The 24,474-nt window shown below is 44.7% G+C and overlaps 1 protein-coding gene across 2 annotated transcripts in view; it reads right to left on the bottom strand.

Annotated features, from left to right (window-relative positions):
* KCNN3 (potassium calcium-activated channel subfamily N member 3) overlaps nt 1-24,474 on the bottom strand; it is a 174,535-nt gene that overhangs the window by 55,595 nt on the left and 94,466 nt on the right. For both annotated transcript variants that reach the window (XM_007457987.1, XM_007457988.1), the window contains exon 4: nt 3,401-3,819. In XM_007457987.1, coding sequence (XP_007458049.1) covers nt 3,401-3,819 — 419 coding nt within the window. The remainder of the gene's footprint in view (nt 1-3,400; nt 3,820-24,474) is intronic.

Here is a 24,474-nt window from a genome sequence, read left to right as displayed (position 1 = left end):
GGAAAGAGTCACTGGGACGCTGCGATTTGAGTGCGGGAGGTTTGTTGGGGCTGCTCTCAGGATCAACACCCATGGGGCCTGAGGGACGTAGGACTGGGGAGAGGGAGGGGTTGAAGTGCCACGTGATCCCTCAGGAGCCCTGGAGCCAGGAAGGCCCTGCAGAGCTGTGAGGTAAAGGGGCTGGGCCTTTCACCTCCTACACTGACAAGTCATTGGATGCTTGCTGCCCTGGGCAGGAGGCTTGATCTTAGCTGAGGCAGCTCCCTTCATCCAGGGCAATTCCGCCACAGCCAACAACGCCAGCTGAGGGAGTGAGAGCCTGGGCCGAGAGGGGGCCCCGGGGTGGCATACCACAGCATCCACTACACTCGGGTATGTTTGAATTTAACATGAAGGCAGCCCTGAAGACAGGGTGATAAAATGGTTAAAAGCACAGACATCAGAGGCAGGCAAAACAGCAAGACTGGGATTTAAGTGTCAGTCTCAGTGGCTTTGAGACGCTCAGATTGGGAAAGTCGCCAGGAGAGTCTAGGCCACAGTTTCCTTGTAAGTGCAGGATTCAGCCTGGGCTGGTGAGACAACACGAAGTTCAGAGTCAGAAGCAAGTTCAAATTCTGGCTCCATATTTACTGGCTCTGTGACCTCGGGCTAGTTACTTTACATCAGTTTCCTCTGCTCTAAAAGGAGGACAATCACAGTGCCTCTACCACAGGGCTACTGGGAAGGCAAATGGAGTATTTCACACAGAACTGGCACAGGGTAAGCTCCCAAAACACAGGGGCAATGATAACACCCCACGTGTTTTAATATATCTCATGTGAGATCTTAGCAGAAGCCTTTTGGTCAAAGGGCCTTTACACAAGAGAAGGGGAAGCTTTAGGAGAAGCTTTGATTTGCTCGTTGCTTCTCTGTGCCTTTGCCTTGGACTTCAGCTGGGCATGTCAGTCATCTCCGCAGACAGAGGCCCATGGTCTGATGGAGGCCAGGTCAACCCAGCCCCAGTGCGGAGGCCATGGCGTGTCATTCAGTGCCAAAGAGCGTGCAACAGAGTACTTTGCAAACTACACACTTTGAAGCACGCTCATCATCCGATAAAAGATCATCACCCAGACTTCTGACAGGTTCAATAAACAATGAAACTCACACACCGGTACTTTGTTCCATGTTTGCACATCTGAAAAATGGGGTAATGATACACACCAAACAGGGTCGATCTGAGGACATGGAAGATTTCAAACACCTTAAGGGGCTCTGCAAATTCAATTACTATTGCTGTTAGAAGACTCAGCTTTGATCAATTAAAAAGGAAAACAGGAAGAGCATAGGTCTACATATAGTAGGAATTGGTTTGTTCTAATTATAAAAAGGCAGCCACAAGATTCCCAAGAGTTATCAAGAGATCTCCGTTATTAGTACGAATGGTCACTATCATTATCACAGTGTACGCTTCACGTACGTTATCTATTTGACTCCAACAACAAATCCTGTAAAGTTGGTATTATTATCCCCAGCTTGCAGATGAGAAAACTGAGGCCCAGACTGGCACCATATTGCTCAGCTAAGGGAACTTTGAGGAGTCTGGGGTTGGAACCCAAACATATGCTTTCTCCATTGCAGAAAGAATGTCTGCTTACCAGAGAAGATTCATGAAGCCTGGTGAGGTATGGTCCTACTTAGAGCAGATGTTAAAATGTCAGCTGCTGAGTAATGACGGGGTTCTGAATACATGGGTATCGTGGGTCCTTCAGGCTTTGTATGTGAGAAATGTCTCCCAGCACGGCAGTAGCTCTCAGATACTGACCCTGCCATGCGCAGGGGTCCCTGTCTGGCTGCAGCAGAACGGCCTCTTCATCTGACTCTGTGTCTGCTGGCCAAACATCTGAAAGAACTGTCTGCACACAGAACATTTCAAAACAGGTGGGAAATCAGGTTCAGTGAACCCCTGAGATATTGTTAGACTAACTCTCCTCCAGATTCCTTTTGCTTGTTTTATCTCTCCTGGGACACTGGTACATAGAAGATTTGACAATACAATTTTTTTTTTTTTTTTTTTTTTTGCGGTACGCGGGCCTCTCACTGTTGTGGCCTCTCCCGTTGCAGAGCACAGGCTCCGGACGCGCGGGCTCAGCGGCCATGGCTCACGGGCCCAGCCGCTCCGCGGCATGTGGGATCTTTCCGGACCGGGGCACGAACCCGTGTCCCCTGCATCGGCAGGCGGACTCCCAACCACTGCGCCACCAGGGAAGCCCTGACAATACAATTTTATGTGATAATGAATGAAGGGTGATCTGAGTAAATTACACAGGACGCTTGACCAGGCCTCCCAGCATACTAAAAATAACCTGTCTCAAGTAGATATATATCTACCTTCTATCTCAAGTGACCCTCACTTTAAAATGAGGACACTGAGGCCCAGAGAGGTGAAGTGACTTGCTCAAGGTCTCAGGCTACTTAGGGGCAGAATCCAGGTTTTTAACCTCAGTGTTCAGACTCCACATATGAAATCAGAGAAAATGAATATCCAGGACAAGCTTGAAAGGGAGAGGAGTCAGTAAGGGCAGCTTGGGGATGGCGGTGGAAGCGGGTAGCCACAGACCTACCCTTGAGCCTTGATGATGGCAGTTCTGAGGGGCTGGCATGATGCCCTAGAGCCCCAGATCTCTATTAGGCCATATCCCCCTTCTCTCCTACCAGCCACCAGCCTCCCAAAACAATGTTTCCCAAAGTATGTTCCATCAGTGAGGTGCTTCTCAAACTTTAAGGTGCATACAAATCACCAGTGAACTTGTTAAAATGCAAATTCTATTCAGTAGTTCCAGGGTGAGGCCTGAGATTCTGCAATCTAACAAGTTACCAGTGATGCTGATACTGCTGGTCTGTGGACCAAAATTTTGAGTAGTGAGGCATCCATAGTGATGTACAATGAAAAGCGTTGGTGGGTGAATACTCTTGAGAAAATCTGGACTAAACAAAATTAAACCAGTTTCATTACTGCAGGACTTCTCAGAGCCTTTAAAATGCTAGCAAACATCCTTAATCTCCAAGAGGGAGAGATAATGTAGAAATTGCAAAGTGTTATATGTGAGAAAGGGGTAATGATATAACCAGAACGCTTTGAGATATACTGGTTTACAAAGAACGGGAAATGAGGATTATATATGCATTTTTCCCAGCTTACCTTGGTTCCAATGTTTCAGTGTTGCAGCTCATATTCAGCCCCAACCCGGTCCTCTCCTCTCCCATTTTCTCCTGAGGTGTCTGGGTACATGCCTGTTTCTTCCATCAGACCACCTACATCCGGGCCGGCCCCCCACCCCGCTCCCCCTCCCTTCCCCCATCCCAACATGGGCTGTGTGCTCAGAGGCCCCGGTCGAGCGGAGAACCCGACCCGCTGGAATACCTTTCGCAGACGCGGACGGTCCAGGCAGCGATGATCCACAGTGAGATGCTGAACACGAGGAGCACGGTGCCGGGGCAGATGGTCATGAGGGTCTTCATGACAAAGCGTGTGTTGAAGTTGATCTTGTTGAGGGCCCCGATGCTGCGGGACGAGGCGTCGGTGAAGAGCTTGCTGTGCAGTAGCATGACGCGGGCGATCAGGTACAGGCGCAGGAACATCGGGATGGACAGGATGATGTCCACGTCAGCCTCCGCCCGCGAGGGTGTGTAGGAGAAGGCCAGGCGCGCCGTCCAGAAGAACTTGTACTCGCCAGGAATGGGGTGGATGGCGCACACCAGCATCTCCAAGCTGATGTAGAGGATGCGCTCGTAGGTCATGGCTATCCGCCAGTCGTCCGCACCATTGTCGATCACGAAGAGCTGTGGGCGCAGAGAGCCTGTTAGCACAGCCAGGATGGAACCACACAGCGGGGGCGAGGGAGGATCCGGCGGCTGACTCGCCTCAGGGCCCTCTTTGGAGGCCTCGCCTGGGTGAAGAGAGCCCTGGACAGGGAGTCAGGAGACCTGGCTAAGACACGTCAATCTCTGGGCTTCCATTTCTCTAAATTGCTTCCCAAGATTCCTTCCAGCTCCAAGGAGCCCCTAAACTGGTTGTTTCATGACTAGGAAGATGAACAGCTCACTTGTATTGAACACAGGTCCCTGGGCCCCTGCCAGGCCCTGAGCTGAGCCCTGAGGGGGATGTGGAGGTGAAAAAGCTATGTTTCCTGAGTGAACTCATAGGGCTGGCACAGACACATCTTCCCACTGGGAGGAAAGTGCCTGTTGGCAGCACTTTGCTCTCTGTCGGTGGTGGGGTGTTAGTGGTGTGGGCCCTGGAGCCAGACTGCCTGGGTCTGGATCCTGATCCCAACACTAGCTCTGTGACCTTCAGCAAGTTATTGAGCCTCTCTGTGCCTCAGTTTCCTCATCTGGGGACAATGATAATAATACCTGCTGCATAGTGGTCGCTACGTGGCTGCAATGGATTAGTACGTACGAAGTGCAGAGAATCCTGTCTAGCATCCAGCTCTGTAAGTATTAGCTTTTGTTATTTTTAGCGTTATTAATCCATGGGGTCTCTTTCGGTTAATGAGGGTTGGGCTCAGTGATGTCTAAGCTCCCTTCCAGTCCTAACCTTCCTTCCACGAAGACGAGGCTCCCACTCCTGTCGCACCGGGAGGCCTGGCAAAGCAGCTGAAACAAGCCTTCACTGAGCACCTGCTATGTGCCCAGCCTGGGCTCAGTGCTGGGTTCGCATACTGGGAAGGCCCAGGCTTGTTCTCAAGGAGGTCCCACGGTGGGGGGTCTTCCCCACCCAGTGACTGTGAAGGGGGCCTCACGTTCTTCCCCTCCATGGCCCCAGTCTCCACACCTGTGAAATGCGAGGCCTCTGAGGTCCACCTTGGACATCTGAAGGTTCTGATTCTTAGAAGGGGAGGCCTGCAATCAGGGGCCTGTGCTGGTGATGGGGGCCTCCTGGACAGGTATGCGCCTCACTTATGAGAGGTGATGGAAGCATTTATCCTCATGATAATCCTGGGGAGGATTCATGGCCAGAAGGAAATTAGGCTGCATTAGAAAGAAATTAATGTTGGGGCCAGGGCTGGGTGGAAGAAGTTTGATTTAACCCGGAAATACACCCTCAGCATGGAGGGAGTAACAGAGAGTTTGGGTCAGCGTGGACTGGGCGTGCTGGTTGAAGGCTGAGCTAAGCCTTGCTTGCCCTCACAAGTGCTTCATCCCACTTCACAGGGAGTTTAGGAACGGAGAGGCCCTTTACTCTGTGTGTCCCACTGTTTCCTCTGCGGTTTGGGCCAAAGGAACATTCTGCTGTGTTTTGAAGTTAGTCACCAAGCACCCTTCTCTTCACCCTCCTTCACTGCCTGCCCTCCGGGCCACCACGCCCACAACCAAGGACCCAGGAGAGAAAACCGTGGCACCCATGTCTGGGGCCTCTGAGGGTAAAAAGGGCCCATCAAGGGATCTGTGTGGGGGGACTTCCCTGGTGGTCCAGTGGTTAAGACTTCGCCTTCCAACGCAGTGGGTGCGGGTTCGATCCCTGGTTGGGGAGCTAAGATCCCATGTGCCTCGTGGTCAACAAACCAAAACATAAAACAGAAGTAATACTGTAACAAATTCATTAAAGACTTTAAAAATGGTCCACATCAAAAAAAAATCTTTAAAAAAAAGAGGATCTGTGTCATGTCTGAGACAAATTCAAGGTGAACCAATCGAGTCACATGACTTGAACAGGGGTCTCCTGCTTGCCTTGCTTTTAGGGTGTGCCTGTGATATTTGTCTGCCTCATGGAGCAAGTGCCAGGCAACTCAGTGGGCTGCCCAGAGGCAAGGCCAGCTACAAAAGTGCACAGGGAGGGGAGGCAGCCTGTGAGAGCACCTCTCTCACCTTTCTGGACCACAGTTTCCTCTTCCTCCTGCCCTGGGACCTCACACAGCTATCATGGGGAGTAAGGGAGATAATGGGTATGAAGGGCTTCATAAACTACAAAAGATCATTCATTCATTCATTCATTCAACAAACGTATGTTGGAGGCCCTCTATTTGCCAGAGAGCTGGGCATTCAGGGTTCAATGAAACAGCTCTGAGCATGGCCCCCTGTGATGAAGATCATGGAGGGGAATTAGAAGGCTCTATGGGAGCAAGTGGCTGAGGGGCCGACCTCTGCCCAGGTGGCTGTAATTAGTAAGGTGTGCTCTCTGAACAGGAGAGGGTACCCAGCACAACACCAGCCGAGACTCCCCCTCCCTCCTTCCCCAGCGCAGCTGAGCCAGGGGTTTTTCCAGACACAGGTTTCCACCATCAATGAGAGGGACCTAGAGGCTGCTCAAAGGGTTTCCTCTGCTTGTAACTGCTGCCGACAGGCCGAGCCATGGCAACGCGACTGCCTGGCCAGACTCTTCAAATACAAAATGAAAACCATCCACCCTATAAGAAAGAACTGCATCACGTTACTATAGCAACCGGGTTCATTCTGGGCAGGAACTGAAGTAAAGAGTCACAGGTTCCTTGGATTTCCTGATGGAGAATGAGATTGTATACCATCCAAGTTAAAGGTGAGGCACGTCGGCAGTTCTGCCCAGCTTGACAGGGGGGTGCTAGCCCCGGGGTGGTGTCCCCACCTGCCGCCCAGGTGCCCCGCTTCTGTTTCAGTTTCCTGGCGCAAGGCTTGGGGTGGGGGGACGACATGGGTAGTGGAGTTGGAGGCTGATGAGCTAGACTGAAGTCTCACATCCAGATACTAGCTGTGTGATCTTAGGCAGGTCATACCACTTCTCTGAGCCTATTTCTACATCTCTATCATCAGACTATTAACCCTGACCCTGTCCATTGCACGGGATTAGCATTAGGATCCAATAATACAGATAAGAGGGAATGTGCTTTACCAACTACAGTTGGACCTCCATATCCATGGCTGAAGAACCGTGGATCCAGAGGGCTGAGGGTCCTACACCATTTTATATAAGGGACTTGGGCATCCTCAGATTTTGGTATCCACAGGGTTTCCTGGAACCAACCCCCTGTGGATACCAAGGGATGACTATACTCTTAAAATGTGAGGGATTATTAATCCGGCTGGCCTGGGAGGCACTCATAAATAGTATATATGGAGGCCAGCAGGGAGATATTTCATGTTGCAGATTGAGAGCCTCTGCTAGACATGGCTCCAGTGCAGGGATTTGTGGATCAGCAGGGTGGGCAATATGGCCCAGAAGATTCCATTGCTGTCCCATATGAGGACGCCCGTGTGCTTGCTCCCATCTGACTCCTGGAACCACAGTTCTCCAAGTGTAGCCTCACTCAGACTTAGGCAGATAACAGTACCCCACCCTGCTATGTCCTCACTCAGCATCCTGTTCATTCCTTACAAATCACAAATTTCAGTTATGTATTTATTCATGTTTGCTTGGTTTTGGCCTGTCTCCCCCACCCCAGAGCAGTGGTTCTTGACCTGTCTGCACATCAGAATCACTTGGAGAACTTGTTTAAAAATACCCACACTTGGACCCCAGACCAAGCCAGTCTGAACCTCTGGGCATGAGGCCTTGGCATTGGGATTTTTCTTAAGCTTCCTTGGGTAAGCCTAAAGTGTAACCTGGATTAAGACCCACCAGTGGAAATCAAAAGAAAGCTGGAGGGCTTCCCTGGTGGTGCAGTGGTTGAGAGTCCGCCTGCCGGTGCAGGGGACATGGGTTCCTGCCCCGGTCCGGGAAGATCCCACATGCCGCAGAGCGGCTGGGCCCGTGAGCCATGGCCGCTGGGCCTGCACGTCCGGAGCCTGTGCTCTTCAACGGGAGAGGCCACAACAGTGAGAGGCCCGCGTACCTCAAAAAAAAAAAAAAAAAACCCACCAGTCACAGCTGGACTGCCAAAGGGACAGGGCCGTGTCCACCTTGTTCCCTGTGGTATCTCCAGTGCCAGCCCAGATCTTAGCATATATAGGTGTTGGGTAAATTCTTGCATAGTGAATCAATAACTACTGCTTACTGTGTGACCCTGGATGGCTAAACTCCCCTCTCTTGGGCTCAGTTTCCTCCTCTGAGGAATGAGGGGATAGACTGGATGATCCCTGAGGTACCTTCTGCTCTGAAGAGCCCTTATTCCATGGTCCTATGCAGACCTCGTGTGTGGTCTCGGGGCACATGAACTCCCAAGGGACAGGACACACGCCTGGCTCATCTCACCTCTCCCCAAGGCCTGAGATGGGCCTGGTACACAGTGGGCAGTCAATAGAATTTTAGTGAGTAAAGGGGTGGGTAGGTGGATGACTGTGTCATGTGAAGAAAAGGACAGGTGGCCAGTGGCCCTTGTTAACCACCCAGAATGGAAGCTCCCGTAGAAAACTCATCGCTAAGCCTGTGAGTAATGAAGTACCTGACGATTTATCTTATGCCGTGGGAAGGACATCCTCCTATTCCCAGGGGGTGGTCCAATCTGCAATAAAGGGTCACAGGTGATCTCCAAGCCTTAGAGAGTGCTGGAGCACTGCTGGACCAGAGTGGGGTGGGTGGCAAAGGACTGTCCTTCCCTCCATTTGGGTCTCAGCCAAAGAGAGAAACCAACCCAGGCCTGGTTCTAGAGCAGCCTGACTGGTCACCCTGATGAATTTTGGAAGAGTGCTGAGGTGATATGAATGGGATCTGGCATGGGGCATGGGGTGCCAGAGTGCCTGTGGGGGTTCAGGGGGTGGGGTCCGCTCTGAGCTGTCACAGAGTAGAAGCCTCAGAGGCCGGGGGCTGACAAACATGTTTCCTCCTGACCTGGCCTGGGTTTCCCCTGAGTGAGGAAGGAAAGCCACGATCTCCAAACTGCTGTTTAATGAGATTTTTCATTAAAGCCCAATATAGGAATCAGATAAACTCAGAGCTCTTCTGGTTGAAAGGGTAGAAAAGAGCATTCAAAGGCCAATCATGAGAAGGCAGACAGCAAAAGCAAGTCTTTCTGCCTCCTTAGCCTCACACGGTGATGCCGCTCATTTGGGGTATGGCCGGCTTGAAGATGGAATGCTTTGGTGCCAGGGCCTGTGGTCACCTGCAAGTCCCACTCTTACCCCAGATAGTGTCCTGAACAGAGCTGGCTCCAGACCTGATCCGCTGCCACTTAACTGGTTCTAAGAGCCTGTGGGATTTTCAGCCTGTTGGTATAATTCCAAGAGCTTTGGGAGGGAGATTTTATGTGAGAGAGCAGTTCCAAACTTGCCTTCAAGGAGCTTGTAATTAGAAAGAAAGGAGAACTAACTCAGTCAATTCAACTCAACTCTATTCAATAAAATAATTAGTAAGTACCTTCTGCTCTGAAGAGCCCTTATTCCATGGTCCTATGCAGACCTCGTGTGTGGTCTCGGGGCACATGAACTCCCAAGGGACAGGACACACGCCTGGCTCATCTCACCTCTCCCCAAGGCCTGAGATGGGCCTGGTACACAGTGGGCAGTCAATAGAATTTTAGTGAGTAAAGGGGTGGGTAGGTGGATGACTGTGTCATGTGAAGAAAAGGACAGGTGGCCAGTGGCCCTTGTTAACCACCCAGAATGGAAGCTCCCGTAGAAAACTCATCGCTAAGCCTGTGAGTAATGAAGTACCTGACGATTTATCTTATGCCGTGGGAAGGACATCCTCCTATTCCCAGGGGGTGGTCCAATCTGCAATAAAGGGTCACAGGTGATCTCCAAGCCTTAGAGAGTGCTGGAGCACTGCTGGACCAGAGTGGGGTGGGTGGCAAAGGACTGTCCTTCCCTCCATTTGGGTCTCAGCCAAAGAGAGAAACCAACCCAGGCCTGGTTCTAGAGCAGCCTGACTGGTCACCCTGATGAATTTTGGAAGAGTGCTGAGGTGATATGAATGGGATCTGGCATGGGGCATGGGGTGCCAGAGTGCCTGTGGGGGTTCAGGGGGTGGGGTCCGCTCTGAGCTGTCACAGAGTAGAAGCCTCAGAGGCCGGGGGCTGACAAACATGTTTCCTCCTGACCTGGCCTGGGTTTCCCCTGAGTGAGGAAGGAAAGCCACGATCTCCAAACTGCTGTTTAATGAGATTTTTCATTAAAGCCCAATATAGGAATCAGATAAACTCAGAGCTCTTCTGGTTGAAAGGGTAGAAAAGAGCATTCAAAGGCCAATCATGAGAAGGCAGACAGCAAAAGCAAGTCTTTCTGCCTCCTTAGCCTCACACGGTGATGCCGCTCATTTGGGGTATGGCCGGCTTGAAGATGGAATGCTTTGGTGCCAGGGCCTGTGGTCACCTGCAAGTCCCACTCTTACCCCAGATAGTGTCCTGAACAGAGCTGGCTCCAGACCTGATCCGCTGCCACTTAACTGGTTCTAAGAGCCTGTGGGATTTTCAGCCTGTTGGTATAATTCCAAGAGCTTTGGGAGGGAGATTTTATGTGAGAGAGCAGTTCCAAACTTGCCTTCAAGGAGCTTGTAATTAGAAAGAAAGGAGAACTAACTCAGTCAATTCAACTCAACTCTATTCAATAAAATAATTAGTAAGGGGCTTCCCTGGTGGCGCAGTGGTTTAGAGTCCGCCTGCCGATGCAGGGGACACAGGTTCGTGCCCAGGTCCGGGAAGGTCCCACATGCCATGGAGCGGCTGGGCCCGTGAGCCGTGGGCTCTGAGCCTGTGCGTCCGGAGCCTGTGCTCCACAATGGGAGAGGCCATAACAGTGAGAGGCCCGCGTACCGCAAAAAAAAAAAAATAATAATAATAATTAGTAAGAACCAACTAATACTTGAAATTTGCTAAGAGAGCTGATCATAAGCTGATCACATGGCCCCATTTTCCCCGTCACCCCAGCCTACAGCCAGCACCAACTGCCAGGCACGCGAGTGAGGTCATCCTTGATCAGCTGCATGACAGCTCACCCCAGGTGGGACAGCAGAAGAACTACCAAGCTGAGCCCTGCCCTGATTGCTGACCCACACAATCGTGAGCTAAATGATTATTGTTTTAAGTCATTAATTTTGGGGGTGCTTTGTCATGCAACAAAACTAATACATAAACAAATCTAATTCACGCATTTACTTAGCACGCATATTAGAAGTTGGGTGATTTGCCTGCCATGCCCAACACTTCTCTTTTAACTTCTCATGCCACAGCCCCTAGAAGGAACTTCCACCCGCACCTTGCCACCCCGCATAGTTACTCAGACAGGGCTGGCCAGTCTATCTCAAGTAACTGGGTAACTGGATGAAGAGGGGATCACGATCAAGGGCCATGCCAGCTTCCCCCAGCCCTGCCCCACCCAGTGGACACATCATTTCATATATCAAAGAATAACTCAAAGCATTTAAAAAATTACTTTGCAAGCAGCTGAGTTATTTTGCATGCAATGTGTTTCTCACAGGCGAGGAAGTCAGCTGGTAGACTGAATCAAGGAGTGAAGGCGAAACAGAATGTATCGGGTATGAAGAAGACAAACTGCAGGGACTCTGGGAACAGTGAATCTTGTTGGCAAACTTGGGGGGTAAATTGATCAGCTGGCAGCTAGCAAAAAGGTCAGTGTGGGCATTCCATCCTTGAGTGGCCAATTAGAGGTATCAAAGAAAACAGTTCAGTTATTTATGGGTTCTCCAGGAACACCTGAATTTTAGCTGTGGCACATGGGTGTGTAACAGGCTCCCTCTCCGTAAAGTCTGCTGGGCTCTTCCATCTGTACCAGTCAGACCAGGTCTGCACGCTTCCGACACTGGAGTTTCTCACAGAGTAATCGTGTGGTTCACCAGCTCACCATGGGGGCCAACTGTGAAGGGCCATTTGGTCACCCCAGGACAGGTCATTTCATGTGCAATCACTGGAGCCCACCATACGTTAGCTGCAAGACTGGAAACAGGCTGCCTCGACAGGGAGGCAAGGAGATTGTCCCAGAGTCCCTAGTGTCAACCTGACAGAGCACCAGGCACCAGGGAACCTGCCCTTCTTTTTTCTCCCCTTTAGTGTAAATACATTTGGAGTTGATTCATTGGATTTGCTAGTTTCCCCCTTCTATTTTGAAAGACTTGAGGCCTTTTCAATTCTTTATTTAAGCACTATCTTTCCTTAAAATGTTCTCAGCTATTAGGGGAGATCCTGCTTAGACATTTTCTGACCCATCTGAAAAACTTTCATTCATGCACAACTATGAATTTTTTTTAATTAAAGGAGAGAAAATGGAAAAGGCCCTTGTGTTCTCTACTATTCTCTCTCTGTGAGAGAAAAAAGTCCAGGGAAAATTTCCATGATTTAAAAAAAATATATGCAGAAAAAAAGCAAGAGAAAAAAATTAAAGATATTCTTAAAATCCAGTAATAATATATATGTATTTTTTCCCCAAACTCCCTGGAGCATATATTCTGCATGTACACCATTACTATGGGGGTTTCCATGGAAACAACATCAAAAGTCCTGTAATACCTAATTAGGTTTCCCCAAGGACAAGAGCTGATTGCCAGTGATGAAACGAATGTCTGGGTTTGTAGTAATGGTTAACATAAAATTTCCAGTCAGCAAATGCTCCTTGGATATAGCTGAAGAAAGGGAGGAAGGAAAAGAAGGGAAGGTAGAGGAGAGGTCAGCAAGTAAGGGGGCTGTCAGAAAAGTCTATCATTCTACAAGCAACAAGACTCTCAGAGGGTTGGAGTCCATGCTAGCCAGCTCTGAGTCTTTCTAAGAAGAAATCCTCCCCTTCTGAAGCTGCTATGACTTACTGGGCCACGTGTAATGTTCTTTGGTGACTCTTTGGCCTGGTCAGGGTTCTCCTGAGTGCCCCTAGCAGAGTTCATGTGTGGTCTCCTGCAGTGGGCATGAGAACCCATGGGACCCTTGAGCCTGAAATTTGTTCGGGACTGCCAGAGACCAGTGGTGACCAAAAGCCCTTTCTTGTCCCCAGTTCGTAGAGAGTAAAAGCCAAGTTACAGCATTTGAGGAAGCCAGTACTTTTCACTCACATGACAAGAATCATTAACAAGAATGGCGCCTGACCACGGCACCACTGGGGATAGAGTGCTCTGCCACTGACCATCTGTGCATGGGCAAGTCCCTTTCCCTCTCTGGTCCTCAGATTCTTCATCTGTAACCTGAAGGGTTGGATCCAATTTGTGGTTTTCCATTTTCTCCTAGCTGTGGAGCTGTTTCTTCTAGTGAGATTTTTCATTAAAGCCCAATATAGGAATCAGATAAACTCAGAGCTCTTCTGGTTGAAAGGGTAGAAAAGAGCATTCAAAGGCCAATCATGAGAAGGCAGACAGCAGAAGCAAGAAGAACTACAATCCTGCAGACTGTGGAACAAAAACCACATTCACAGATAGACAGACAATATGAAAAGGCAGAGGGCTATGTACCAGATGAAGGAACAAGATAAGAACCCAGAAAAACAACTAAATGAAGCAGAGATAGGCAACCTTCTAGAAAAATAATTCAGAATAACGATAGTGAAGATGATCCAGGACCTCGGAAGACAATGGAGGCAAAGATTGAGAAGATGCAAGAAATGTTTAACAAAGACCTAGAAGAATTAAAGAACAAACAAACAGAGATGAACAATATAATAACTGAAATGAAAACTACACTAGAAGGAATCAATAGCAGCATAACTGAGGCAGAAGAACGGATAAGTCATCTGGCAGACAGAACGGTGGAATTCATTTCTGCGGAACAGAATAAAAAAACAAAAGAATGAAAAGAAATGAATACAGCATAAGAGACCTCTGGAACAACATTAAACACAACAACAATTTCATTATAGGGGTCCCAGAAGGAGAAGAGAGAGAGAAAGGACCCGAGAGAATATTTGAAGAGATTATAGTAGAAAACTTCCCTAACATGGGAAAGGAAATAGCCACCCAAGTCCAGGAAGCACAGAGAGTCCCAGGCAGGATAAATCCAAGGAGAAACATGCCGAGACACATAGTAATCAAACTGTCAAAAATTAAAGACAAAGAAAAATTATTGAAAGCAACAAGGGAAAAATGACAAATAACATTACAACTCCCATAAGGTTAACAGCTGATTTCTCAGCAGAAACTCTACAGCCAGAAGGGAGTGGCATGTTATATTTAAAGTGATGAAAGGGAAAAACCTACAACCAAGATTACTCTACCCAGCAAGGATCTCATTCAGATTTGACGGAGAAATCAAAAGCTTTACAGACAAGCAAAACCTAAGACAATTCAGCACCACCAAATCAGCTCTACAACAAATGCCAGTGGAACTTCTCTAAGTGGGAAACACAAGAGAAGTAAAGGACCTACAAAAACAAACCCATAACAATTAAGAAAATGGTAATAGGAACATACATATCAATAATTACCTTAAAGACAAATGGATTAAATGCTCCAACCAAAAGACACAGGCTTGCTGAATGAATACAAAAACAAGACCCATATTTATGCTGTCTACAAGAGACCCACTTCAGTCCTAGGGACACATACAGACTGAAAGTGAGGGGATGGAAAAAGATATGCCATGCAAATGGAAGTCAAAAGAAAGCTGGAGTAGCAATACTCATATCAGATAAAATAGACTTTAAAATAAAGAATGTTACAAGAGACAAGGAAGGACACTACGTAATGATCAAGGGATCAATCCAAGAAGAAGATATAACAATTATAAATATACATGCACCCAACATAGTAGCACCTAAATACATAAGGCAACTGCTAACAGCTATAAAAGAGGAAATAGACAGTAACACAACAATAGTGGGGGACTTTAACACCTCACTTACACCAATGGACAGATCACCCAGACAGAAAATTAAAAAGGAAACACAAGCTTTAAATGACACAATAAACCAGATAGATTTAATTGAGATTTATAGGACATTCCATCCAGAAACAGCAGATTACACTTTCTTCTCAAGTGCTCATGGAACATTCTCCAGGATAGATCACATCTTGGGTCACAAATCAAGCCTCAGTATATTTAAGAAAACTGAAATCATATCAAGCATCTTTTCTGACCACAACACTGTAAGATTAGAAGTCAATTACATGGAAAAAAATACAAACACATGGAGGCTAAACAATACGTTACTAAATAACCAAGAGATCACTGAAGAAATCAAAGAGGAAATCAGAAATACCTAGAAACAAATGACAAGAAAAACACAACGATCCAAAACCTATGGGATGCAGCAAATGCAGTTCTAAGAGGGAAGTTTATAGCAATAGAGCTACCTCAAGAAACAAGAAAAACCTCAAATAAACAATCTATCCTTACACCTAAAGGAACAAGAGAAAGAAGAACAAACAAAACCTGAAGTTTGCAGAAGGAAAGAAATCATAAAGATCAGAGCAGAAATAAATGAAATACAAACAAAGAAAACAATAGCAAAGATCAATAAGAATAAAAGCTGGTTCTTTGAGAAGATAAACAAAATTGGTAAACCTTTAGCCAGACTCATCAAGAAAAAGAGGGAGAGGACTCAAATCAATAAAATTAGAAATGAAAAAGGAGAAGTTACAACAGACACCACATAAAGCAAAGCATCCTAAGAGACTATTACAAGCAACTCTATGCCAATAAAATGGACAACCTGGAAGAAATGGACAAATTCTTAGAAAGGTATAACCTTCCAAGACTGAACCAGGAAGAAACAGAAAATATGAACTGACAAATCACAAGTAATGAAATGGAAACTGTGATTAAAAATCTTCCAACAAACAAAAGTGCAGGACCAGATGGCTTCACAAGTGAATTCTATCAAATATTTAGAGAAGAGCTAACACCCATCCTTCTCAAGTGCTTCCATAAAAGTGCAGAGGAAGGAACACTCCCAAACCCATTATATGAGGCCACCATCACCATGATACCAAAACTAAAGATACTACAAAAAAAGGAAATTACAGACCAATATCACTGATGAGTATAGATGCAAAAATCCTCAACAAACTACTAGCAAACAGAATCCAACAACACATTAAAAGGATCATACACCATGATCAAGTGGGATTTATCCCAGGGATGCAAGGATTCTTCAATATATGCAAATCAATCAAATTGATACACCATATTAATAAATTGAAGAAGAAAAACCATATGATCATCTCAATAGATGCAGAAAAAGCTTTTGACAAAATTCAACACCAATTTAAGATAAAAACTCTACAGAAAGTGGCCATAGAAGGAATCTACCTCAACATAATAGAGGCCATATATGACAAACCCACAGCAAACATTCTCAATGGTGAAAAACTGAAAGCATTTCCTCTAAGAACAGGAACAAGGACGTTTACTCTCACCACTATTATTCAACATAGTTTTGGAAGTCCTAGCCACTGCAATCAGAGAAGAAAAAGAAATAAAAGGAATACAACTTGGAAAAGAAGAAGTAAAACTGTCACTGTTTGCAGATGACGTGATACTATAAACAGAGAATCCTAAGGATGCCACCAGAAAACTACTAGAGCTAATCAATGAATTTGGTAAAGTTGCAGGATATAAACTTAATGCACAGGGCTTCCCTGGTGGCGCAGTGGTTGACAGTCCGCCTGCCGATGCAGGGGACATGGGTTCGTGCCCTAGTCCGGGAAGATCCCACATGCCGCAGAGCGGCTGGGCCCATGAGCCACGGCCACTGAGCCTGCGCGTCCGGAGCCTGTGCTCCACAACGGGAGAGGCCACAACAGTGGGAGGCCTGTGTATCGCAAAAAAAAAAAAAAAAATTAATGCACAGAAATCTCTTGCATTCCTAAACACTAATGATGACTGAAAGAGAAATTAAGGAAACACTCCCATTTACCACTGCAACAAAAAGAATAAAATACCTAGGAATAAACCTACCTAGGGAGACAAAAGACCTGTATGCAGAAAACTATAAGACACTGATGAAAGAAATTAAAGATGATACCAACAGATGGAGAGATATACCATGTTCTTGGATTGGAAGAATCAATATTGTGAAAATGACTATACTACCCAAAGCAATCTACAGATTCAGTGCAATCCCTATCAAATTACCAATGACATTTTTTACAGAACTAGAACAAAAAATCTTAAAATTTGTATGGAGACACAAAAGACCCTGAATAGCCAAAGCAGTCTTGAGGGAAAAAAACGGAGCTGGATGGCTTCCCTGGTGGTGCAGTGGTTAAGAATCCACCTGCCAATGCAGGGGACACGGGTTTGAGCCCTTGTCTGGGAAGATCCCACATGCCGCAGAGCAACTAAGCCCATGTGCCACAACTACTGAGCCTGCGCTCTACAGCCCGCAAGCCACAACTACTGAAGCCTTTGCACCCTAGAGCCGTGCTCTGCAACAAGAGAAGCCACCGCAATGAGAAGCCCACGCACAGTAATGAAGACCCAATGCAGCCAAAAATAAATAAATTTAAAAAGAAAAAATAAAAGACTCATTTCAACCTCCTAGAAACTTCTGCAATTTCTCTAAAAAAAAAGGAAGCTGGAGGAATCAGACTCCCTGACTTCAGACTATACTACAAAGCTACAGTTATCAGGACAATATGGTACTGGCACAAAAACAGAAATATAGATCAATGGAACAGGATAGAAAGCCCAGAGATAAACCCACGCACCTATGGTCAACTAATCTATGACAAAGGAGGCAAGGATATACAATGGAGAAAAGACAGTCTCTTCAATAAGTGGTGCTGGGAAAACTGGACAGCTACATGTAAAAGAATGAAATTAGAACACTCCCTAACACCATACACAAAAATAAACTCAAAATGGATTAGAGACCTAAATGTAAGACCAGACACTATAAAACTCTTAGAGGAAAACATAGGAAGAACACTCTTTGACATAAATCACAGCAAGATCTTTTTTGATCCACCTCCTAGAGTAATGGAAACGAAAACAAAAATAAACAAATGGGACCTAATGAAACTTAAAAGCTTTTGCAAAGCAAAGGAAACTACAAACAAGATGAAAAGACAACCCTCAGAATGGGAGAAAATATTTGCAAATGAATCAATGGACAGAGGATTAATCTCCAAAATATATAAACAGCTCATGCAGCTCAATATTAATAAAACAAACAATCCAATCCAAAAATGGGCAAAGGACCTAAATAGACATTTCTCCAAAGAAGACATACAGATGGCCAAGAAGCACATGAAAAGCTGCTCAACATCACTAATTATTAGAGAAATGCAAATCAAAACTATAATGAGGTATCACCTCACACCAGTTATAATGGGCACCATCAGAAAATCTACAAACAACAAATGCTGGAGAGGGTGTGGAGAAAAGAGAACCCTCTTGTACTATTGGTGGGAATGTAAATTTATACAGCCACTACAGAGAACAGTATGCAGGCTCCTTAAAAAACTAAAAATAGAACTACCATATGACCCAGCAATCCCACTACTGGGCATATACCCCGAGAAAACCATAATTCAAAAAGACACATGCACCCCAATGTTCATTGCAGCACTATTTACAATAGCCAGGGCATGGAAGAAACCTAAATGCCCATCGACAGCCGAATGGATAAATAAGATGTGGTACATATATACAATTAAATATTACTCAGCCATAAAAAGGAACGAAATTGGGTCATTTGTAAAGACGTGGATGGATCTAGAGACTGTCATACAGAGGGAAGTAAGTCAGAAAGAGAAAAACAAATATCATATATATATATTAACGCATATATGTGGAACCTAGAAAAATGGCATAGATGAACCGGTTTGCAGGACAGAAATAGAGACACAGATGTAGAGAACAAACATATGGACACCAAGGGGGGAAAGTGGCGGGAGGAGGTGGTGGTGGTGTGACGAATTGGGAGATTGGGATTGACATGTATACCCTAATACGTATAAAATGGATAACTAATAAGAACCTGTTGTATAAAAATATAAATAAAATAAAATTCAAAAAGACAAAAAAAAAGGCCAACTCGTTCACCTCGTCCTCCACCTAGCTCTCTGTGGTGGCCCATACCCACCCCCCCATAGAACCCTTCTGTTGAAAAACCGTTGGCTGGACCAGTTGGCCTCTAGTTACAATGAGAGATAAGTTGTGGTACTGGAAATCAAGGTGCTTTGGATATACTTCAAGCAATGCTGGGTGCACGGGCATGGAACTTTTACCAGATCAGTTTGCTCTTTCATTCTTTCTCTGTCTTTTTCTCTTTCTCCGTCTCTCTCTCTCTTTCTCTCTTTTTCTTTCTTTCTGGGTTGAGTCCCTATTATGTGACAGTCACCATGCCAAGCTCTGGGGATACAGCAAGAACAAGTAAACAAAACCTCTATCATCATGGAGCTTACATTCTAATAGAGAAAAACAGATAAGAAACAGGTAAACCACTTAATTTCAGTACATGATGCCTGCTAGGAAGAAACAAAAGCAGTCTGGGTAGAAGTTGTGGTGTCTTGGGCAGGCAGTCCAGGCAGGACTCTCTGAGAACTGAACCTTTGAGTGAAAGGTAAACCCTGCAAAGGTAAGCACTGCAGGCAGAGGGAACAGCATGTGCAAAGCAGGATAGAGCTTGGAGCATTTGAGAAATGAAAGAAAGAAGGCCAATCTAGGAAATAAGTGATGGGTGGTACCAGATGAGGCCAAGAAGGTAGCAGGACCCAGATCACTGGGTCCCAGGGAAGCCAGGGTAGGAGCAGCTGGAGGGGCAGGGAGACCACAGGTCCACCCCCCTCAGGGCCGAGTCCATGCCATCACCACTTTCTGAAGACAGACTGTACACAGATTGAATACATGTCTGCATTAGTCAGCTTGGGCCACCATAACAAAGTACCACTGACTGGGCGGCTTAAGCAACAGAATTTTTCATTTTCTCACAGTTCTGGAGGCTGCAAGTCTGAGTTCCAGGTAGTCAGCATGGTCGGGCTCTGGCGAGGACTCTCCTCCTGGCTTGTAGACAGTTGCCTTCTCACGTGGCAGAGAGAGCGAGAGAGACTGAGAGAGATGTCTCTTCTTATAAGGCCACAGTCCTATCAGATTAGGTTACCATTATACCTCTTTTAACCTTAATTATCTCCTGAAGACCCTATCTCCAAATATAGTCACATTGGGGATTAGGGCTTCAACATATAGATTTTGAGGGGAACACAATTCAGTTCATCATAGTGCCCTTATGTGTCCAAATTATCCCAAAGCCCAACTACAGGCCAAACCAAGTGATTCTGCACATACTATCTCATTGCAACCTCACAACCTTCCTGTAAAGAAGTAATATCATGCCCATTTTGCAGATGGAGAGACTGACCCAGAGAGGTTAAATCGATTGCCCAGGGCCCTGCATTCTACTTTTTTTTTTTTTAACATCTTTATTGGAGTATAATTGCTTTACAATGGTGTGTTATTTTCTGTTTCATAACAAAGTGAATCAGCTATACATATACATATATCCCCATATCTCCTCCCTCTTGCGTCTCCCTCTCACCCTCCCTATCCCACCCCTCTAGGTGGTCACAAAGCACCGAGCTGATCTCCCTGTGCTATGCGGCTGCTTCCCACCAGCTATCTATTTTACATCTGTTAGTGTATATAAGTCCATGCCACTCTCTCATTTCGTCCCAGCTTACCCTTCCCCCTCCCTGTGTCCTCAAGTCCATTCTCCACATCTGCGTCTTTATTCCTGTCCTGCCCCTAGGTTCTTCAGAACCTTTTTTTTTAGATTCCACATATATGTGTTAGCATATGGTATTTATTTTTCTCTTCCTGACTTATTTCATTCTGTATGACAGTCTCTAGGTCCATCCACCTCACTACAAATAACTCAATTTCGTTTCTTTCTATGGCTGAGTAATATTCCATTGTATGTATGTGCCACACCTGCTTTATCCATTCATCTGTCGATGGACACTTAGGTTGCTTCTATGTCCTGGCTATTGTAAATAGAGCTGCAATGAATATTGCAGTACATGACTCTTTTTGAATTACGGTTTTCTCGGGGTATATGCCCAGTAGTGGGATTGCTGGGTTGTATGGTAGTTCTATTTTTAGATTTTAAGGAACCTCCATACTGCTCTCCATAGTGGCTGTATCAATTTACACTGCCACCAACAGTGCAAGAGGGTTCCCTTTTCTCCACGCCCTCTCCAGCATTTACTGTTTGTAGATTGTTTGATGATGGCCATTCTGACTGGTGTGAGGTGATACCTCATTGTGGTTTTGATTTGCATTTCTCTAATGACTGGTGATGTTGAGCATCCTTTCAGGTGTTTGTTGGCAATCTGTATATCTTCTTTGGAGAAATGTCTATTTAGGTCTTCTGCCCATTTTTGGATTGGGTTGTTGTTGTTGTTGTTGTTTTGATATTGAGCTGCATGAGCTGCTTGTAAATTTTAGAGATTAATCCTTTGTCAGTTGCTTCATTTGCAAATATTTTCTCCCATTCTGAGGGTTGTCTTTTCATCTTGTTTGTAGTTTCCTTTGCTTTGCAAAAGCTTTTAAGTTTCATTAGGTCCCATTTGTTTATTTTTGTTTTTATTTCCACTTCTCTAGGAGGTGGGTCAAAAAGGATCTTGCTGTGATCTATGTCATAGAGTGTTCTGCCTAGGTTTTCCTCTAAGAGTTTGATAGTGTCTGGCCTTACATTTAGGTCTCTAATCCATTTTGAGTTTATTTTTGTATATGGTGTTAGGGAGTGTTCTAATTTCATTCTTTTACATGTAGCTGTCCAGTTTTCCCAGCACCACGTATTGAAGAAGCTGTCTTTTCTCCATTGTATATTCTTGCCTCCTTTATCAAAAATAAGGTGACCATATGTGTGTGGGTTTATCTCTGGTCTTTCTATCCTGTTCCATTGATCTATATTTCTGTTTTTTGTGCCAGTACCATACTGTCTTGATTACTGTAGCTTTGTAGTATAGTCTGAAGTACAGGAGCCTGATTCCTCCAGCTCCGTTTTTCTTTCTCAAGATTGCTTTGTCTATTCGGGGTCTTTTGTGTTTCCATACAAATTGTGAAATTTTTGGTTCTAGTTATGTGAAAAATGTCACTGGTAGTTTGATAGGGATTGCATTGAATCTGTAGATTGCTTTGGGTAGTAGAGTCATCTGCACAATGTTGATTCGTCCAATCCAAGAACATGGTATATCTCTCCATCTGTTTGTAGCATCTTTAATTTCTTTCATCAGCATCGTATAGTTTTCTGCATACAGGTCTTTTATCTCTTTAGGTAGGTTTTCTCCTAGGTATTTTATTCTTTTTGTTGCAATGGTAAGTGGGAGTGTTTCCTTAATTTCTCTTTCAGATTTTTCATCATTAGTATATAGGAATGCAAAAGATTTCTGTGCATTAATTTTGTATCCTGCTACTTTACCAAATTCACTGATTAACTCTAGTAGTCTTCTGGCGGCATCTTTAGGATTCTCTATGTATACTATCATGTCATCTGCAAACTGGGACAGCTTAATTTCTTATTTTCCAATTTGTATTCCTTTTATTTCTTTTTCTTCTCTGATTGTTGTGGCTAAAACTTCCAAAACTATGTTGAATAATAGTGGTGAGAGTGGACAACCTTGTCTTGTTCTTGATCTTAAAGGAAATAGTTTCAGTTTTTCACCATTGAGAATGATGTTGGCTGTGGGTTTGTCATATATGGCCTTTATTATGTTGAGGTGAATTCCCTCTATGCCTACTTTCTGGAGGGTTTTTATCATAAATGGGTGCTGAATTTTGTCAAAAGCTTTTTCTTCGTCTATTGGGATGATCATATGGTTTTTCCTCCTTCAATTTGTTAATATGGTTTATCACATTGACTGATTTGCGTATATTGAAGGATCCTTGCATTCCTGGGATAAACCCCACTTAATCATGGTGTATGATCCTTTTAATGTGCTGATGGATTCTGTTTGCTTCTATTTTGTTGAGGATTTTTGCATCTATGTTCATCAGTGATATTGGCCTGTAGTTTTCTTTCTTTGTGACAACTTTGTCTGGTTTTGGTATCATGGTGATGGTGGCCTCATAGAATGAGTTTGGGAGTATTCCTCCCTCTGCTATATTTTGGAAGAGTTTGAGAAGGATAGGTGTTAGCCCTTCTCTAAATGTTTGATAGAATTCGCCTGTGAAGCCATCTGGCCCTGGGCTTTTGTTTGTTGGAAGATTTTTAATCACAGTCTCAATTTCAGTGCTTGTGATTGGTATGTTCATATTTTCTATTTCTTCCTGGTTCAGCCTCAGAAGGTTGTGCTTTTCTAAGAATTTGTCCATTTCTTCCAGGTTGTCCATTTTATTGGCATAGAGTTGCTTGTAGTAATCTCTCATGATCCTTTGTATTTCTGCAGTGTCAGTTGTTACTTCTTTTTCATTTCTAATTCTATTCATTTGAGTCTTCTCCCTTTTTTTCTTGATGGGTCTCCTAATGGTTTATCAATTTTGTTTATCTTCTCAAAGAACCAGCTTTTAGTTTTATTGATCTTTGCTATTGTTTCCTTCATTTCTTTTTCACTTATTTCTGATCTTATGTTTAGGATTTCTTTCCTTCTGCCAACTTTGGGGTTTTTTTGTTCTTCTTTCTCTAATTGCTTTAGGTGTAAGGTTAGTTTTTTTATTTGAGATGTTTCTTGTTTCTTGAGGTAGGATTGTATTGCTAAAAACTTCCCTCTTAGAACTGCTTTTGCTGCATCCTATAGGTTTTGGGTCATCGTGTTTTCATTGTCATTTGTTTCTAGGTATTTTTTGATTTCCTCTTTGATTTATTCAGTGATCTCTTGGTTATTTAGTAGTGTATTGTTTAGCCTCCATGTGTTCGTACTTTTTACAGATTTTTTCCTGTAATTGATATCTAGTCTCCTCGCATTGTGGTAGGAAAAGATACTTGATACAATTAAATTTTTCTTAAATTTACCAAGGCTTGATTTGTGACCCAAGATATGATCTATCCTGGAGAATGTTCCATGAGCACTTGAGAAGAAATTGTATTCTGTTGTTTTTGGATGGAATGTCTTATAAATATCAATTAAGTCCATCTTGTTTATTGTATCATTTAAAGCTTGTTTCATTATTTATTTTCATTTTGGATGATCTGTCCATTGGTGAAAGTGGGGTGTTAAAGTCCTCTACTATGATTGTGTTACTGTCAATTTCCCCTTTTATGGCTGTTAGCATTTGCCTTATGTATTGAGGTGCTCCTATGTTGGGTGCAAAAATATTTACAATTGTTATATCTTCATCTTGGATTGGTCCCTTGATCATTATGTAGTGTCCTTCTTTGTCTCTTGTAATCGTCTTTATTTTAAAGTCTAGTTTGTCTGATATGAGAATTGCTACTCCAGCTTTCTTTTGATTTCCATTTGCATGGAATATCTTTTTCCATCCCCTCACTTTCAGTCTGTATGTGTCCCTAGGTCTGAAGTGGGTCTCTTGTAGACAGCATGTATACAGGTCTTGTTTTTGTATCCATTCAGCCAGTCTATGTCTTTTGGTGGGAGCATTTAATCCATTTACATTTAAGGTAATTATCAACATGTGTGTCCCTATTACCATTTTTCTTAATTGTTTTGGGTTTGTTATTGTAGGTATTTTCCTTCTCTTGTGTTTCCTGCCTAAAGGAGTTCCTTTAGCATTTGCTGTAAAGCTGGTTTGGTGGTGCTGAATTCTCTTAGCTTTT

The sequence above is a fragment of the Lipotes vexillifer genome, unplaced genomic scaffold, assembly GCF_000442215.2.
Source record: "Lipotes vexillifer unplaced genomic scaffold, Lipotes_vexillifer_v1.1 scaffold238, whole genome shotgun sequence".
Classification (NCBI taxonomy): domain Eukaryota; kingdom Metazoa; phylum Chordata; class Mammalia; order Artiodactyla; family Lipotidae; genus Lipotes; species Lipotes vexillifer.
The sequence above is the reverse complement of the archived record's forward strand: the minus strand, read 5'-3'. Positions and strand labels throughout refer to the sequence as shown.